A 19,219-nucleotide genomic window follows, 5' to 3' on the forward strand; every position below is an offset into this window, starting at 1 on the left:
CACACCATCCCAAAAATCGAACGATCAATGTGCAAAACAAAAGATTTTCCGTGCATGTTGCACATCAGTGCCTGTGTGATGTTTCCATTAACGTCCTCACGTGGCTGCGTCGGAATCGGCTGAGCAGAGACCCTGCTCTTGTTCTCCTGGCACTGGCCCCAGAGCAAAACAAGCCGGACCAGTTTGTTCTGTTGGTTCTACTGGGAACATTCACATCCTTTTAACCCAAGGCAGTCTTCGGATTCTTAAAACCTCCTTTCCCACCAATTTATCATCAACTGTACACAGTTCAGCCAGTGACCTCATAAAACTGCTGCCTCCTTTTGACACAGACCGGAGGGAGATGCTGCCTTAGAAAGCAGGTCAAGTTTAAATCCAGAGCAGAGATTGCAGCCTCTCATCCCATGCAAGCATAACAAAAGACGTACCTCCCCTTTGCTCTCAACAGGTTGTGCAATCTGAGGAGACCGAAATTTGTTGCACCTTTAAGGGCAAGGCTCAGAACAGCTGAACTTGCCGAGAGGCTGCCCTGGGCGGCAGCAGCTGCAGCTCTCAGGGGTGGCGGCGCCTGATCCACACCCACCTGGCTTCTCACTAGTTCGCTCTTCTTCCTTTCTTCTTGAGAGGACTTCAGGCAGCGGCAGCAGGTAATCCTCGCGGACTTCTTCACAATATCTTATGTCGTAGGATTTCCTCTCCACTCAGGAGATGTCACATTTTTTTAAAAAAAGTCTTCATCTTAGGACAAATAAGAGTGGAAGAAATGGGTTGATTTTTACTAAAATAGGGCAGTGGCAGTTAAATGCTGCACCAAGAAGAGAGCAGCTTCTCCCCCCCCCCTGCCCACCTCCTGATCAGTGGCTGGTCTGGGAGCAGAAGGAAAGTACCTTTCAGTCTATAACATGTGCCAGGGACGTCGCTGCGGCCAGCGGGGCTGTTTCCAGGGTGCAATGTTCCCGTGCCTGCTTCATAGCCTACTAGTAAGGAGCCTGCATGCTATCAAGCAGCCAGCCAGCATCTTGCAGCCCTTTGAGATGTGTGCCATCAGAGAATGCAGGGATTAGCAGTGGCCAAGGCCCCCTAGCCTCAATCCAGGCTTAAGAGTTGCCAGTTTAGGAGAAAGCAGAGGCAGAGGACATGGTGTCTGTGTAAACCACCCCGGTAAAACCACTTTTAAGGGTGGTGAATTGCTGTGCTGGGCTACTTTTTTCTCTTGGTGGAAAGAAGAAGGGCCATGGCTCAGTGGAAGAGCATTAACATTGCGTACAGAAGGTCAATGCTCGGCAGCTCCAGTAGGTGATGTGGCAGACCGCTGCCTGAGACCCTGGAGAGCTGCTTCCAGTCAGAGTAGACAATACTGCCTTTGATGGACCAAGGGCAGCTTACCGTGTATAAGGCAAGTAGGCAACCGACCAGGGAGACAGGGGATTCTTAACCACCATGACACCTTGACTGTGACTCCTTCACTAGATTATTCTGGTATATAATGTCCTACTCTGTTCTGTAGGAGATTCACAAAGGTTATAAAGTAATTTAGCAAAGGAGAGACCATACATATAACTTTTTCTATCACTTAGAGCAACAGAGTAACAATAGTTCAGTATCAATACTAGAGCCACTAAATCTAGCACATAGCACATAGAGGGCTGTAAGTTATCACTGAGCTGTGTCTCCCCAGCTTTTTCCCTGCCAAAAGAGAGAGAAGAGGCCGGGGATGGTGGGACCGGTGTGGACAAATGCCGTGTAGGGTGGGGGCTACAGTGAAGAGGGGAACGGGAAGAGTAGGATTCGTAGAGCTGAATTTATAAGTAGGCTGCACAAACTACTGTTTGCTGTTAAGCTGACGTTCATGTCTGTGTGGGAAGTGAGCTCTCTTTTGGATTCCCTTACTTGTGAGTGTCACTAGTGGGAAAAAAGAATGGAGGGTGTGTGCAGTTCTTTTATCTGCCCTCTGATCGTTATTTCTGAAGAGCCAGAAGGAATCTGACTTGTGCCAACAAGGGATGATTTTGACATCCTGAGCTTCTTTGAGAAACAGGAACAGTGTGTTTGTGGAAACTCCCACTTTGGGCTGAAGCACTTTGGTAGGACACATAGCAAGGATCTTTAACAGAGGATTTGCACTGGAAACTGTGAAGTTTAAGACAGCTTAAATTCATACATACTGGTTTAAATGCCTTGCCGATCTCATGACACATTTATTGTTGCAGAAGCTTTTGTGAGCCCTTGTTCATTAAAGCTTTGGCAATTCCATTGAACATCTTCAAGGTTTGGGTTGCAGTAAATGAATGTGGCTCCCTCTGGGAACTGGGTGACGACTTGTGCTACTGTCCTTTGGGAAACTCTTCCGGGGGGAGTTGTTTGTAGGGACGCCGTCTCTCCCCATCTTCCTCTGTGCCTTCAAGCAGGACACTAACATGATGGGGGAAATCCTGTGATCTGCTATGTCTCTACAGGTTGGGCTGCTGTTAAGGGCACAGATGTAGCCAAGGAAAAGCGCTTCGGCCGATGGAATGGCTCTGGCTCATGCTGGGCACAAGAACTGATATAGTGAGAGAGAGACACACACACAAGAGAGATGCAGCAACTAAAATACTTCATTGTTGCCTGATAGACATTCAAGACAGGTTTGAAGAGCAGGACCACAGAGAACCCAGAAGGTTAAATGTTTAGAAAATGCGCATCTAAGCAGAGATTAGTTGTTGTTACTTTTCCTAGTTCTCTGTTGCATGGAAGTAAAAATGGCACTCCCCTTTTGACCATCGCTTGTCAGTCACGTGGCTGCCAATTAGTGCAGGGACCTTTGTGCACAAGGGACCTTTCCTAGTCCTATGGCAGTGGTACTCAGTGGGTTGGGAGCCACGTGTGAGTCTTGGGCATGCCACATGTGGCTTTTTAGAGTGTCGTTGCCCAATGTGGAACCCACCCCCATGTTCCAGGAAATTGCATCAGGGCATTGCTTGGGAGGGCTTGTGGTTGGCAGGGGGTTAGCACCTTGAAACAGCCACTGCCAGAGGGAAGGCAAACTATAAACAAACAACAACAACAACAATAATAATGGGCAAGCTGTGAGCCTCCTTGAGCTGCAGGCCTTGTGCCAGCGATGGAAGTCAAGGGCTTGTCATCTCCCCCCACCCCCCTCAGCCTCTGAACTCCCATCCCAACACCCAGGCAGCTGCCAGGGAAGAGCAAGCGGGCGACAGAGGAAAGAGTAAAACCGCCACTGACACCATGGCAGCCCCCCCTGGAGAACTGCTAGCTGGCCACAGCGGAGTGGAAGTCGTTTTCCTCCCCTTTCTCCATGGGCAGCTGACCCCCCTCTGGGCACCCTGCCGACCTGGCTCCCTCACCTGAGCTGCTGGGCCTCAGGCTGAGGAGACCGAGAGAAGGAACAGAGGGAAGCCCTTCCCCGTCCTCCAGAGACACAAACTACGCTTTTATAATTAAACAGTGTATGGTTAATATTGAATGTGTAATATTGTTTGTGTGTGTTTGGTGGGGAGGTACAAGGGAAGACAGTGGCTGTGACAGTTTTGGTCCAGTAATTGTGAGTACCGCTGTGCTATGTGGATGGGAATCCCTTCTGTGCACAGAAATTACTAGTGGATTAAAGCCCCTGTAATGACATTTTACAATATTTTAAGTCTTTTCTAGTGAAAAATGCATTCCTGTAACTAGTGAAACTCGCATGGGTGTGGCCACAGCTGTGTTGGGCTTCTGCTTCGCGTGCAGAAGTTTCCTGGTTCAATCCCTGCCAGAAGTACCTGAGAGCAGGTGATGTGGGAGGCCTGGACCGGAGACCCCGGAGAGCAGCTGCCGGTCGGATTGGACAGTGCTGACCTTGATGGCCCAAGGGTCTGATTCGGTATAAAAGTGTTTAGTGACATTTTGCAAAGCCAGCCTTCAACCATGTTTTGTGTTTGTCACAGCATCAGCAATGGAAGAGGCACAGTCCTGGGCCCCACTTGTTGGTTTCGTGCTCTTGCCCCATGCAGGAAGCATGTGGGGAGCTCGCATTACCAAGAAGGAATTGCCTACCTGGTACGAATCCCTCGAGAAGCCATCGTGGCATCCACCTAACTGGACTTTCGCACCTATCTGGGGAAGTTTATATTCATCAATGGGGTACGTTGGTGGCCTTCAACTTTTGGTTACTTTTCATTTTTTAAAATCCAAGTATTCTGTACTAGTAAGTTGCATTTGCTTAGTGAAAAGCCTCCTCTGTTTTGGCCCCCACCTGCAGTGCTATTCATATGCGTTACCACTGTAGCTAGACTTTGCTTTAAGAGTCAGCTGAGATTCTCAGGGTGCTGCACCTGCATGATATTTCAGAATGCGCACAGCTCCCCTGGCTTGGGGTTGGGAGCAGTTGGCTTGTGGGGCCAAGAGAGAGAAGGGGTGTAAGCAGCAGTCCACTTTAGAGCTACGGTTAAATAAAACAGGACCATGGTGCGGGCATTAGAAATACAAGGTAACACCCAGGGCTTTCTTTCAGATGGAACGCGGTGGAACGGAGTTCCGGAACCTCTTGAAAATGGTCACGTGGGCTGGTGGCTCCGCCCCCTGATCTCCAGACAGAGGGGAGTTTAGATTGCCCTCCGTGCCACATGGCGCGGAAGGCAATTTAAACTCCCCTTTGTCTGGAGATCAGGGGGCGGGGCCACCAGCCCATGTGACCATTTTCTCCTAGGGCAACCCACTGAGTTCCACCACCTCTTTTCCCAGAAAAAAAGCCCTGGTAACACCATTCTAAGGATTTATGTAACACAACACAAAGTTTACTTGTAACAGTGCTTGGATGTCTGATACATAAATATAAATGTACAGGCAGATAAATGACCACAAGCAAAATGATACAAAATATGCAGAAGATATTCTCTCCACAGTATCAATCTGCAATCCTTGTGTGGATAAAAACATGACCTACACACAGCTGGTATTGCCTTGCTTTTCAATCCCTTCATCAGAGTCGTATTTCACAAGTAGTTGTGCAACAAATAACAACGCAGTCTAGAATAACGATCTTTACATACATGTATACAAAAATCACATTTTTTAAAGATAACCCACCCTGCACACAGCAAACCTACGACTTCTTAGCCTGCTTGTGAAGTATTCAGAGCTGATTAACTTCTCCTCTCTTTCAAGCAGTTGAAAACACCAGAAATCTGCATATCCTTACTTTTATTGTCATAGTTCAATCAAACTGTGTTTCTTTTCATAATAATTCCTAACTTTAGAGCTACAGCTGCAAGCCACACGGCAGGTGGGGACTTGCTCCAAGGTGCCTGCGCAAGCAGGGAGGGAACTCTGCCTTAGCACAGTCTTCTAGCCAAGCAAACCCACTAAAAGCAGAGGTCTGGAACACGGTATTGGACTTGACTCTTCTTCCACAGCAGGAAAGAGAGGAGCGGACATTTGAAGGGGATGGTTCTGCTTTGTTTCTGCAGATTGTTTCTACCAATATCAAGAGGTTGTGTCTGTTTAGGTAATACTATGGATGAAAAATCTTTGGAATTTTTCTGATTTGGATTTTAGGAAGGGTTTCTGTACCAGTATTCTGGATTATCTGGATCGCCAATGCCATTGCAGATATTTTCCAGAAGTCCAATATTTTTCAGGTCCATCGCTTCCTATAGGGGAGTCTTTCTGAGGCATGGAATGGCTGTTTTTCAAGTAAATTACACCAACATGGAAGAGCCTCTCCGCTAAAGACCCTGAGGCTTCAAGTGAAGTGGATCACAGGATTCAGTTCTACGTACCCCTGAACAAGGTGCATCCTACCTGTCTCCATTCTTTCCTGTGGGGAAAAACTGCATGCTTTCTCCATGGCAAAGCAGCCAATAACCACTGGCTAAAAGCCTCCAAATGCAAATGGAATAAACAAGCCCAACAGAACAAACGTCAGACCAGAGAATCCCAGCAGAACCATGGCCAACCCAACAAAACCAATGTCAACCTAGATAATCCAAGCCAAACCAATTGGAGCAAAGGGCATTGCAGAATGGAAGAAAAATGAGTCTGTGGGAGCCTTAAAATTGCAGCCTCAAATATTTCTGGATATTTCTGGCATTTTTCAGAACCTGGTTATTGGTACTCTGCAAAATACATATATTGTATTGCCTGAATGTATCTGGAAAATACTGATAAGGCATCTTTTGGATACATATCTGGACTGGAAATATCCAGATCCACATCCTTCGGAATTACTCAGGGGAAAAGAATGTAAAAATATTTAGTGAAGTAAGCTAATTGCAAATATCCCAAATGGTACTGGAAGCGTTTACAAAACTAGCAGTTCTGCCTGGGCGGCCTCTCTAGAGACCTGCTCCTGACAGCACAGAGTAAAAACAGTATAACAATAACTCATTAACATCATTATCAAAGAATCCACCGGCACATTCACACAGAGTAAAAATAGCACAACTTAAAAGCAGTATGTGTGTGTGTTATGTGCAACCCAATGAATAAAAGACCACCCCAATGTCCTCTTATTAACAATCCCTGAAATTGTTGCTCAGCAGACCCTCAAGGACTCGAACTGTTAGATTGAAGCCGGAATTAGGCTTGTTATAATATAGACCAGTTCCTGAGGGAGATCGATCTTATCTTCTCCGCCCTGAGCCTGCTGATGTGGGGAGGGTGGAGTATAAATCCAATAAATTAAATTAAATTCTCTATCTCGCCCTGGTTGTTGTATTACCTTCTCTATAACTGTTGTTATTACTGGGGAGGGTGGTTTGGGTAGGGGGAATTCCGTATGTATTGCATGTCTGAATGACAGACTGCGCTAGGTGTAGCCCTTTGCTGGACTGTTAAAATTAAACCTACTCTGGTAATTAGTTAGTTAGTTAGTTAGTTAGTTAGTTAGTTAGTTAGTTAGTTAGTTAGTTAGTTAGTTAGTTAGTTAGTTAGTTAGTTAGTTAGTTAGTTAGTTAGTTAGTTAGAAAAGTTGGGAAATTAATAATTTAAAGGGGGATGGGAAATTTGGAACTTAATTATTAATTTGGATGGTATTCACGGAACTTATTGGGTAGGCGAACCTGAGTAACAGTGCAATAGGCTCTGTGGGGTTAGTAGCCGGGGGCAGAAGTTATTTGAGGTGGTGGTGGATATGGGGTCGGGGATCCCAGTGGTTATGGGACGGTGGAGGTATGGCGGTGGGGCTAGGCATTATAAGGGAAGGAGCCAGAGATATTGCTACGCTCGAGTCCCTTCCAACCTTTGCCCCATCCTGATGGATGCTGATAGTGGGGCTAGGATTCAATGCCCTCTCCCATCACTGCTGTTGTGCAACGCCAGGTCCATCAATAATAAGACCGCAACCCTCCAGCAATATTTTGCAATGGAAGAAGTGGACCTGGTGTGCGTGACCGAGACCTGGGTATGAGAAGGTGAAATTGTCACCCTGAAAGAGCTAACCCCCCCCCCCCGGGTTTCTCGGTCCTTCATCAGTCACAGGACAGTGGATGGGGGGGGGGTCGATGCTCATGCAAGAGTCTTTCTCCATCAGGCCGCTCCCTACACCAAAGAGTGCCGGCATTGACTGTGTAGGCCTGATGCCGAGGAGAGTATAGCCATCTGTCTGGTGTGCCGATCGCCCAGCGCACTTGCAGATGCCTTGCCTGGCCTGTTGGAGGCAGTGGCTGGCTGGGCCTTGGAGTATCCCTGGCTTTTGGTCCTGGGAGACTTCAATGTCCATACCGATGATGCTGCCTCCTCACGGGCCATGGACCTGATAGCTTCCATGGTGGCGTTAGGACTCTCCCAGTTTATATCAGCACCCACACACAGAGCAGGACACATGCTGGACCTGATCTTTGGGGTGGGGATACAGGTGGACCTGAATGAACCTATAGTAGTGCCATGGTCAGACCACCTCATCCTGAGGGCTCGTCTGGGCACCATAACACCCCCCCCCCTTTGGGTGACGAGCTGATTTATGCTCACCCGCGGAATCAAATGGATCCAATTGGATTCCAGAACGCTCTGCAGGATCCGATGCCCCCTGGCTGCTTGTTGGATGAGCTGATAGAGGACTGGAATGCCCGTCTCTCTGATGCCATCGATGAGATCGCTCCCCGTCACCCTCTCCGCCCCCGAACTAGAATATCTCCCTGGTATACTGAGGAGCTACGACAGATGAAACGGGAGCTGAGACGGCTAGAGCGAGTGTGGTGATGATTCTGTGACAAAGTGACAAGAGCATCTTATAGGATGTCTATGAAGACCTATGAGGTGGCAGTGAAAGCTTCAAAGAGAGATTATTATGCAGCCTCCGTTGCGTCTGCTAGTTCTCGCCCAGCACAACTTTCCAGAGTGATTCGGGCTTTAACGTCCCTCACACATAGGACAAAAAATGTGAATTCGACAATAAACTGTGAGGCTTTTGGAGACTATTTTGCAGATAAGATCCTGTCACTCCTCCGGGACCTGCCCACCACAGCTGATGCAGTATGTGAACTGGAGGCCCCTTGGCCATCTTCAGGGTTGACATTAGATCAGACCACTCTCCCAGGAAGAGGTAGGCAGGGTCCTGCATGCTGTGAAACCTACCACATGTCCACTGGACCCGTGCCCATCATGGCTGGTGAAAACTGGCAGTGCTGGGATTTGGGTCCCGCTAGCTGACATCATTAGTCTTTCCCTGAGTTCTGGGGTTTTCCCAGACTCATTGAAGGAGGCAGTGGTATGGCCCTTATTAAAGAAACCATCACTGGATCCTGTTGATCCAGCCAATTACTGCCCAGTTTCAAATCTTCCATTCCTGGGTAATTTAGAGGGCAGTAGCTGAACAGTTACAGGTATACTTGGACGATGCCTCTATCTTGGACCCATTGAAGTCCAACTTCAGGCCCAGCCATGGTACGGAGACGGCTCTGGTCGCCCTCACAGATGATCTGCAGCGGCACCTGGAACGGGCCAGGGCGGCACTGCTTACACTTTTAGATCTTACAGCAGCATTCGACACGGTTGATCATGATCTCTTGACCCACCACCTTGCCGATGTGGGGATTTGTGGGACAGTCCTTCAATGGCTGGCTGCCATTCCTTGGTGTGTGGCATCCCTCAGGGGACAATTCTTTCCCCGATGCTATTTAACATCTATATGTGCCCCCTCGCCCAGGGAGTCTGCAATTTTGGGCTGGGTTGTCACCAGTATGCGGATGACACCCAGCTCTATCTGTTGATAGACGACCAGTCTGACTGTGCTCTGGATTCCTTGGCCAAGGGTCTTGAGGCTGTGACGGTATGGTAACGTCAGAGTCACCTGATATTGAATCCTCTGAAAACGGAGGTTCTGTGTTTGGGTTGTGGAGCGATGGGGTTGGGGACCTAGATCCCAGCCCTCAGCAGGGTTACAACTGAAGCCTTGTTGACGGTGAGAAGCCTGGGTGTGACTTTGGACGCCACACTTTCAGTGGAGGCCCAGGTCACGGCCGTTGCCAGGTCTGCCTTTTTTCACCTTCAACAGGCCAGACAACAAGCACCCTCTCTCTCATCCCAGGATCTGGCCACAGTAATCCATGCAACGGTCACCTCCAGGCTAGATTACTGCAACTCACTCTACGCTGGGCTGCCCTTGGGCCTGACCCAGAAGTTGCAGCTGGTCCAGAACGCAGCGGCACGCATTCTTACAGGAACGCCTGTTCGAGCACATATCCATCCTGTGCTGTGCCAGCTGCACTGGCTTCCAGTGGAGTTCCGGATCCAGTTCAAGGTGCTAACTTTGGTGTTTAAAGCCCTCTACGGACTGGGACCAGCATACCTGCAGGACTGCCTCTCCCATTATGTCCCTTGCAGGGCGCTACGCTCTGCAGATAAACAACTCCTGGTGGTCCCCGGCCCGAGGGACATCCATCTGGCCTCAGCCAGGGCTGGGCTTTTTCTGCCCTGGCCCCGGCCTGGTGGAACGCTCTCCCGCTGGAGATCCGGGCCCTGCGGGCCCCATTACAGTTCCACAGGGCCTGTAAAATGGAGATGTTCTGCCAGGCCTTTCGTTGAGGACCAGCGGGTGTCCCCTTTTATCTTATCTAAGATTGCTACCTCTTCTATGACTGCCCTCGGCTATGTGTTTTACCCACAGCTATGACTTATGCATGTCTTTTATTAGTATCCAAAGTAGCCTATGTATAATGGCACTGGAGTATTTTAATATAAGTTTTTTAATCTGTTTTTAAAGTTGACTATTAATGTATTGTGTTTTAATGATGGTGTGAGCCGCCCTGAGCCCATTCGTGGGGAGGGTGGGATATAAGTCAAACAAAATTAATTAATTAATTAATTGACACACTTGCCCAGATCTTGCAAACTGGAGGACATGGCCCGTTGCCAGTGGGCGCCCTACCCACCGCCCTACCCACCACAAGGGCGCCCTACCCACCGCAGCCACTGACTGCCATGCCATGTGAGCCCCCGGGGGCTCCCAGAGATGCTGGGCCCTTCCCTGTCTCTGCAGCCCTGGTCAAGTCTGGGGGCTCTCTACCAATGCCCCCCCGGGCCAACCCTGCCAAGCCCGGGGTTGGGTTCGTCCCCCAGGCCGGATCAGGCTGCATGTGCCCCACCAGGTGAACCCAGGTGGAGCAGGGCTGTGGCAAGGCCTGCCGAGCCAGGCCAGGCCCGACCAGGCCGCAGCGCCACGATGACACATGCCATGCTGGCCTGCTGGGCGAGCCCCCCCGGGCATGGCAGGGCCGTGGCAAGGCCTGCCTGGCACGCACCACCTTTAAAGAGGATGTAACTTTCAATAAATGAGGATATGGTCTTCTGAACCTTAGTGCTTACCATCAGGCATATTTGTTAGTGTGTACAAATTACAGGCTCCCTCCCCTCAAGTGGCACATCCATCATGGGCTTTTTGGAGACAGCTTTGAGTGCTTCAGAATCTCCCCCACTTTTGGAGATTCTTATTGAATCAATAGGGAAAGTGACAACTGCAATATTTGTATATAAATATTTGAGATTGGTTAATAAATATGATATACGGAGCCTTAGAGATTAATGGAATAATGATCTGGAGCATCTAATTTTGCTAAAGCAATGGGATAAGGCCTTACGCCACATGCCTGCCACTTGTATGGATCTTAAGTTGCGACTTACTCAGCAAAAAATTATGTTTAGGGTATATTGGACACTACAGCAGCACAGTAGCAAAAAGCAGCTTTCACAGTAGCACAGTAGCAAAAAGCAGACAAGCTTTAGAATCAGGTATCTGAACACTAAAATACTCTTCTTAGACATTCCGTTGTTCACTCTCTACCTAATACAGACGGCTCATCTCCAGCAACATCTACTGCCCCATCAGTGATGATAGTTGAAGAGGTCCATATTCTGAGAAGGGTAAATTTGCCACCACTGGGTAGTGAAGGTCTGGCTTTGGGGGATTCAGTTAAGAGTCCCGGGGTGGTCCTTGAGCGAGCCTTGTGGGTGGAGAAGTGGGTCCGTTTTCTTGCTAGGAATGCTTTCCTTCAATTACATCTAGCTCAGAAATGGCACCCCCTGCTGGATTTGGCATGATACTGTAACTTTATGTATGTATGTATGTATGTATGTATGTATGTATGTATGTATGTATGTATGTATGTCATCTATAGTCCGCCTTTCTTTCTGAGATTCAAGGCGGATTACATAGTGTGAGACTAGTACAATCAGTATCAAGGGTAAATAGATACAAGTTTTAAAAGACACAGCATTAGCAAGAATCCAATACAGAGTAGAAGAAACGTTCTCAGGACCTCTTCTTATGTGCCCAGGAAAATGCTGGTCACCACCTTGGGGTTAGGAAGGAATTTTCCTCCAGGTCAAATTGGCCTGGAGGGGTTTTTGCCTTCCTCTGGGCATAGAGCGGCAGTCACTGAGGGGAGTGAGGGGGGAGGTGGCTGTGAATTTCCTGAATTGTGCAGGGGGGTGGACTAGATGAGCCTTGGGATCCCTTCCAATGTTTCTATGATTCTATGAGATTACTACAATGCTGCCTTGGAAGACTACTTGAGAACTTCCATTAGTACGAATATTTTAAGTGCTTTCTCTCCCTTTCTGCTGCATCTGTTCTCTTTGAACAAGTTATATCCTTCAATCAGTATCTTCCAAGTATCAAAGTTATGCCACCAAATCTCAGTAGTACCTAGTGAGTCATATGCTATTGCTTGGCGTTCAAATCCCATCTTATTTTCCATACTCTGAGCATTGAACTGACATGAACATCATGCTCCAGTGTGTTTCCTGTTGTGGTGTTATGGGCTTTGGGGTGCAGCCAACAACCCCCCAGTTCCTCTTCCACTCCTGACAGCGGTCCAATTGCCTCTTTTATCTTGTGTTTGCTTCTCACACATCTGTAGAAGTTTTTCTTTTTGTAGCAAGCCCCCCTGGCCAGACCCAGCTCGTACTGAGCTTTGGCTTCTCTGATGGCTGATCTGCAGTACCTAGTAATCATCATATATTCTTCTTTAGAGGTTTGTCTTTCTCTCCATTTCCTGAACATTTCCTTTTTCTCCCTTAGCTTATTCTGGAGCTCTCTGTTCATCCACATCAGTTTCTTGGAGCCCTTACAACGTTTCCGTCTTGCTGGGATAGTGAGGGCTTGAGCTTGCAAAAGCTCCTGTTTGAGAAGAGCTCACCCTTCACTCGCTCCTTTCCCTTCCAGCACACTCCCCCACGGAATGGCTCTCATCAAGCCTCTGAGTTCATTGAAGTCAGCCCTACGAAAATCTAACCTATGAGGTTGGCTATGAACCTTCTTGGCCCCCCACAGCAACTGGAATTCACAGAGGACATGGTCACTTCCCCCTAAGGTCCCCACCACTTTCATCTCATCTACCAATTCTTCCCAGTTGGGTAATATGAAGTCTAGTACGGCGGAGCCCCTTGTAGCTTCCTCCACCATTTTAAAAAGGAAGTTATTGGTCAGGCAGGTCAGGATGTTGCATGATTCTTGTCGCTTTGCTGAGCTTGTCTCCCACCACACATTGGGGAAATTGAAGTCACCCATAATTATAAGGTTCTGATATCTGAATACTCTACCAATATGTTCAAGGAGGGCAGCATCCATTTTCTCTCCCTGGTCAATAAATCCCCAGAACTGATGCTATTGTGTATGAACCTAGAAGAATTTGATAAAATGGACAGAATAGTGGTGTTTTATATGATTACTGCGGCTAGAATGTGTTATGCACAACTTTGGAAGATTCAAGAAATACCATCAGTGGAAGACTGGATTTTGAAAGTAATGAATATGGCAGAAATGGACAAGTTAACAAGGAAGTTAAAAGAACAAGATACTTTGGACTATGTTACAAATTGGGAGAAATTTAAGAATTATGTGGAAAAAAAGTGGGACATGAAAGGAAAAATGTGGTCTTTGGATAATCGCTAGAAGGGGAGAATAGATCTTTACTGGTTTGCAATTAGTGATGGAAAAACGATAGTATATGATAAGAAGAATATAGTAATATTGAAATAAATGTTAGAGATATATCTGGAATATGATAGAGATGAGTATATTATGGTTATATTATATTAGAGGTTATGTTATGTTATATAGTATATATTATAATGTAGAAATACTTACATTTATATAGTAGGAGATAGTGATTTAGTATAAATGAAGGGAATGGAAAACTGTTGGAAGTCAACTGAAAAGGGGGGGAATGGGTGGGAATAATATAATGTGATGGTGGTTAAAAAGTATGTATGGTAATTTATATATATTGACTCATCCAATAAAAATTCTTTAAACATTTTCTCTCCCTGGTCAGGCAGTCTGTAGCAGACTCCAACAACAATACCCTTTGTCTTTCCTCCCCTTATTTCCACCCACATACTTTCCACTGGGCTGTCAACCACATTCTCCAGAACTTGCTGACAATCAAGCCCTCTCCTCACATACAATGCCACTCCGCCTCCTCTTCTACCCTTCCGGTTTTTCTTGAACAACTTGTACCCATCCACTACCACATTCCAGTCATGGGAATCATCCCACTAAGTCTCAGTAATTCCTACTATATCGTAGCCCTCTTTTTGCAAGAGAAGCTCAAGCTCTTCCTTCTTATTACCCATACTTTGGGCATTGGTATATAGGCACTTGTAGCCTTGTATCTTTGTTCACTCTGTCCTACCCAGGTGGGCCCCCGCTGTTATCATTTCTTCATTGAAATCCCCATGTTGATCATCCCCTTCCCCTTGTGGAATCAGTTTAAAGTTCTCCTGATGAAACGTTCCAGGTTCTTTCCAAACATTTTCTTCCATGGCTTTCTTCCATCATGTGCTAGAAGGCCTTATCTACGGAAACTTATCCTGTGGTCCCTGCCGGCACCCCCACTTCAGCCAACAATTCATGTTGAGTATGGTCTGGTCCCTTTGCATTCCTCTTCCTTTGACAGGAAGGATAGAAAAGAATACCACTTGTGCCCCCACTGTCTTCAACTGCCTTCCAAGAGCTTCGTAGTCCTCTTTAATTCTTGCAATGGTATTCGCAGCCATGTCATTAGTTCCCACATGAACCAGCACAAATGGGTACTGATCATTAGGTCTGATCAGTTTTGGCAGTCATTCTGTAATATCCTGAATTCTGGCTCCCGGCCATCAACACATCTCTCAGAGTAGGGGATGTGGCCTGGACACATGACGCTCCATACCCCTGAGCAGAGAGTCCCCGATGACCACCACCTTCCATTTTCTTCCACTTCCATGTGGCCCCATGCCCTCTTCACTCCCTCCTCCAGGTTTTTGTGGTTCTCCTTCCACTCTCATCTCCATCACCATCTCAAGCACCTCAAAACGATTCTTGAGCTTCAGTGGAACAGAGCGTTGCCTTAGTCCATGTCTTCTGGTTTGTACCGCAGAACTGAGAGGAGGCTCAGAAGGGAGATCAACTCTTTCTTCTTCTCTTGGACTTATTTCTTGATGCTTGTGCAGAGCCCCGGGGGGCTCTTCTCAATGAAATCCTCCCTTTCCTTGATTTCCTGAAGGGTGGTGATCCTCTCCTCCAGGCTCTGAATCTTCTCCTCCAAAAGCCTGACCAGCTTACACTTCTGACAGGTGAAGTCCGTCTTCCCTTCCGGGAGGAAAACAAACATGGCACACTCCATGCAGGTGACTGGAAAGGGGCCTTCTGTCGACATCATCACCTTCCACGTACGTTCCAAGAGTGCTCTTCTAGCTGCAGGTCCCTTTCCTTCTCAGAGCCCAGATGGCTGTCCTTATGAGACACAGTCAAGATGCAGGGATGAAATGCCCGTTGCTTAAAGTATCACGTGGTTTCAGTTATCAGCACTCAGAATTTCAGTATCAGGCATGTTGCTCATTCCCTGTGATGTTCTTCCCCCCCCCCTTAGATATGGCTCGTACCTGGTATGGAGGGAACTGGGAGGCTTCAATGACAAGTCTATGGTTCCACTTGGACTTTATGCTGGACAGCTAGCACTGAACTGGTCGTGGACTCCCATATTCTTTGGAAATCACAAAATAGGATGGGTAAGTATACAGATGTGTTGCTTGGCCTTAGAAGTTAAAGCAACGGCTTCTGGCCTTGGAGGTTAAAGCAGTGGTTTCAAAAAAGGGAGGGAATCTTTTCCACAACAGATCACTTTCCCATCATTTTTACCCTGCTGTTCCTCCAAGGAGCTTAGGGGAGCTTCTGCCCTCCCCATTTGACTCCCACCACATTGTGAGGAAGGGAGGTACAAAAGTACACAAAGTACACACACACGCTCTAAGTCCTCGAGTGACCTATGGCTGAATGAGGATTTGAACCCAGGTTTCCCCAGCCCTAGGTCCAACCTTCTAACCATTGTTATATCACACTAGCTCAAGTTAATGTATCAATCCAAGCCATTGCATAGAAAATACATCAGAAAGCACAAATACAAAATCCCCCATATGAAAGGAAGCTTGAGCTGCAGTTCTAGTAGCTACTGCACAACTTCAGGCTATTCCAAATGCTTCCATGAGATCAGAAATGCAAAGGTCACTGTGGAGGCCGCAGGGAGACTTGAAGCCTGTTAGGCTATGGATGACAGGATATGGTAGACAGGTCTCTGTACCTTTGCCACAAGAAGTCCAAGCTCTTGGTTAAATGGTTTTATTCAGAAATCCAATCATTTCCATATATATGACCATAGAATTACTCAGAGGCAAAAAAGCATCTCAGCAGTACACGCTTCCTTGACAGGAATAGAAACTTGAAGAAAGTACAGCTCTAAATACCCACTCATTTTCCCCCTCTCACCTAGACCACAGGTTTGTGCAGGAAAGGGTCTGGGAATGTCTTCCAGGGTTTATACATCAGCCTAGACAGGACAAAAGGCGTAAGAGTAAACTGTAACATTTCAGACACTGCAAGGTCACTTCTGTGAGCTTCAAAGGAAAGAGATAAGACAGCTGTGTTCTCAGGCCGCTTGAGAAATGAAAGTTAGAGCATTTGCAAAATGAAATGAAGGTGCAGCATTAACAATGGTTCACCACCTAATAATGACATGGGTGTAGGGGTACAGACATGACAAAGCCCCTCCAGAAACGCAACAGTCCAGTTGACCCCGATGTAGGGGAAGGAGGAGCTGGCCCTTCTCACTGTTTTCCCAGACAAACTGGAAGTTTCCCTTGATGTGATCAGAGACCAAGGGAGCTGTAGGAGGAGGAAGTGGACCGCAGTGAGACTCCCAATGGCTGCCTTTTCCCAATAGAGTCTTTCCCCCGTGTATCTTGACAAATGTCTTGAGCAACAACATGTAGGTGAGAGGCCACAGCTTTTCTGCCCGGAAGAGCAAAGGAGGCATTTCCTTAGGTGCCTGTGAGTCCCTAGTCATTTGATAGGATCATCAAGGCAAAATGGACAAATCTCAAGTAGCAGAGCATTTCAGTTCACCTCCAAGAGATGATCCATTGGTGGCTGTTTCACGCACACCTGTGATCTCAATGCAATGGCAGACCAAAGGATGTGACAGGCAAGTAGTAACAGCACTGAACAAAAACTCTTGACAGAACAGCAACTTCCCTTAGAGTGTCTTTTATAAGTTCAGTTTTTGCCTGGACAGGCTACTTGCGGCACAAGGACCTTCCTAAACCAGTGAAAGACGGGCTAGTGCTGGGCTGACGGCTGACTCGTGGCTAAATGCTCTCTATCCATGGCTCCAGGAGAAACACCTGGCTATGACACTGGGCTGTCACCCCAGGTGTCGTATTATGTATCTTGTGCTGATCATAACTGTTTGCTACAGTTGTATTCTGTATAAATCATCTGAGAGTGTGTTAACTGCTAACATGTAATGTACTGAGCCAGTGGCGGTTGACTGTAATCTCTTGAAAGTATTTACTTTCACTTCTATGGCAAGTGTCCTTGGATGCAAGCTGCGGGCAGTGAGTGATGTATCTTTTGTCAGAATGATTTCATTCTGTACTCTGTCTAGCCTAAACTAATCAGTTCCCATGTAACTTTTTGGGGTTTTCGCGCCAGAATGTCAATGGATGCAAAGGGTGGGAAATTTCCCTATAATTAGTAGTGTCCATTTTTGAATAGTCACTTCTGCCAATTGCTATCTTTGTGTGAACACCTGGAACTGCATGGATCTCTAATAAAGTTGCTTCAACTGGAACGCCTGTGTGTTAACTGTGGAGGGCTTGAAGGGACCTCACTGCCAGGGACTGACACCAGGACTACAGACAAGCTTACTGAGCATCTCTCTGGTGGCCACCAGAGTATTTGGAGAGCCTCCTAAGGCAGAGCCAGGAAAACAAAACATAGCAGGTAGCATATTGTTAAGAGAAATTATCATTTTAACCAAATTTCTCCCTGAAGTCCAACAATCCATTTCTTTTCAATAATTTTGAGCCTGGTTTGAATCAATTCCTTCTGGATCATACGAGAATTCAGAGGAAGGGCAGGAACGGGGTTTCCACAGAATTTCAGAATTATACTCTGCAGGTGGTCAGAGGTGGGCAATGCCTTCCCAAACCTCCTTACCTCCCTGTTAGAGCACTACCCTGTAGTGTGTAACAGCAAAAAAAAAAAACCCTGCAAGGGCCAAATTTACATATGTAGTCTAACAGAAAACTACAAAGAGAAATCAAACCACAGTGGAACAGAAATTCCTCATTTGTAAGAGGGAAAAAAGCATCAATGGCTGTATCTGAACAAGAGATTTTTGGAAAAAGAAATACCATTCCTCTTAACAATGCTAATAGAAAGGCTCTTCTGATTTCCCAGCAGAAAGAAATTCAAATAATTACAACCATTTCACCCTCCCCGCAACTACTGCAGAGATCTAGAACCTTCCAGACCCAGATGGCAACCATTCACGTCTCTGTCTAGAGGCCACACTGGGTTGGTCTGCTCCTCTCATAGATGAGCAATCATTATTCTGAATAAAGCAACAGTTTAAGGATGTTTATCTACAGATTTCCACAGATTAACTCAGCTAGTAGGGGAGAGAACTTCCTTAGTAAAAAAACATCGTCCAAGCCCCAGTACAGGATGTTCTCTTGCATATGAGGAGGGCTTGGGGGCGGGGAGTGGGGCACGGTGGAAGCTCAAACCATTCAGCCAAACCAAGAAATTATCTAGAGCAGTAACTACATGAAGGATGGGTGGGCACTCAGGAACTGGCATGCATTTGTTGTGTCTGTAGTAAAGGGGTTGGCATACTGGGGGAATGAAACTTAACAGGCAGAAAGACCATTTTTTATGACATCTATGTATCAAAGTAACTGATCTTTTGAAATCTTTGTACTCTTTTGACCTTATATGAAAATCTCATTCTAATCTCATTTTGTTTTAGGGGCTGGTCACTTTGCTACTTACCACAGGAGCAGCAACAGCTACAACTACAGTCTGGTATCATGTCAACAAAACAGCAGCCTATTTGATGTACCCTTATTTAGCCTGGCTGACTTTTGCTTCAGTGCTAAACTACCGTTTGTGGAAGGGCAACCGTGACAAGAAGCACCCATAACATCTTCTAAAGGGGTGGAAAAGAGCAAGAGTAATTTTGTTAGTCTTAGAGGTGCTCCTGGACTTTTGCTCTTTTCCACTGCTACAGACAAAGACGGCTACTCACCTTGATCTATCTTCTAAAGGGAGTTGTGATAAAACAGTATTTAAAAAACATCAAACATCTAACTATGATTCCATAATCTAGACCATTGTGAAATGTAATGTCCATGTTAACATGCAAATATACATTTTCTAGATAAAACCACAATAAAATGGAAGGATTCGAGAAATGTG

General features: G+C 46.7%; 1 protein-coding gene across 1 annotated transcript; it reads left to right on the forward strand.

Moving 5' to 3' along the window:
- Positions 1 to 537: 537 nt before the first annotated feature.
- On the forward strand, positions 538 to 19,219 carry TSPO (translocator protein). The gene is made up of 4 exons (XM_055000174.1): positions 538 to 647; positions 3,930 to 4,125; positions 15,333 to 15,471; positions 18,771 to 19,219. The coding sequence occupies exons 2-4, from the start codon at positions 3,938 to 3,940 to the stop codon at positions 18,942 to 18,944; spliced, it is 501 nt and encodes a 166-aa protein (XP_054856149.1). The 5' UTR covers positions 538 to 647; positions 3,930 to 3,937; the 3' UTR covers positions 18,945 to 19,219.

This window comes from Eublepharis macularius, chromosome 16 (assembly GCF_028583425.1).
Source record: "Eublepharis macularius isolate TG4126 chromosome 16, MPM_Emac_v1.0, whole genome shotgun sequence".
NCBI lineage: Eukaryota > Metazoa > Chordata > Lepidosauria > Squamata > Eublepharidae > Eublepharis > Eublepharis macularius.

Bases quoted from the DNA above. Each gene is read 5' to 3' on its own strand.
- TSPO (XM_055000174.1), top strand. From the start codon at position 3,938: ATGGAAGAGGCACAGTCCTGGGCCCCACTTGTTGGTTTCGTGCTCTTG. The intron at 4,126-15,332 runs GTACGTTGGTGG...CCCCCCCCTTAG, and splicing joins AGTTTATATTCATCAATGGG to ATATGGCTCGTACCTGGTAT. The intron at 15,472-18,770 runs GTAAGTATACAG...ATTTTGTTTTAG, and splicing joins GAAATCACAAAATAGGATGG to GGGCTGGTCACTTTGCTACT.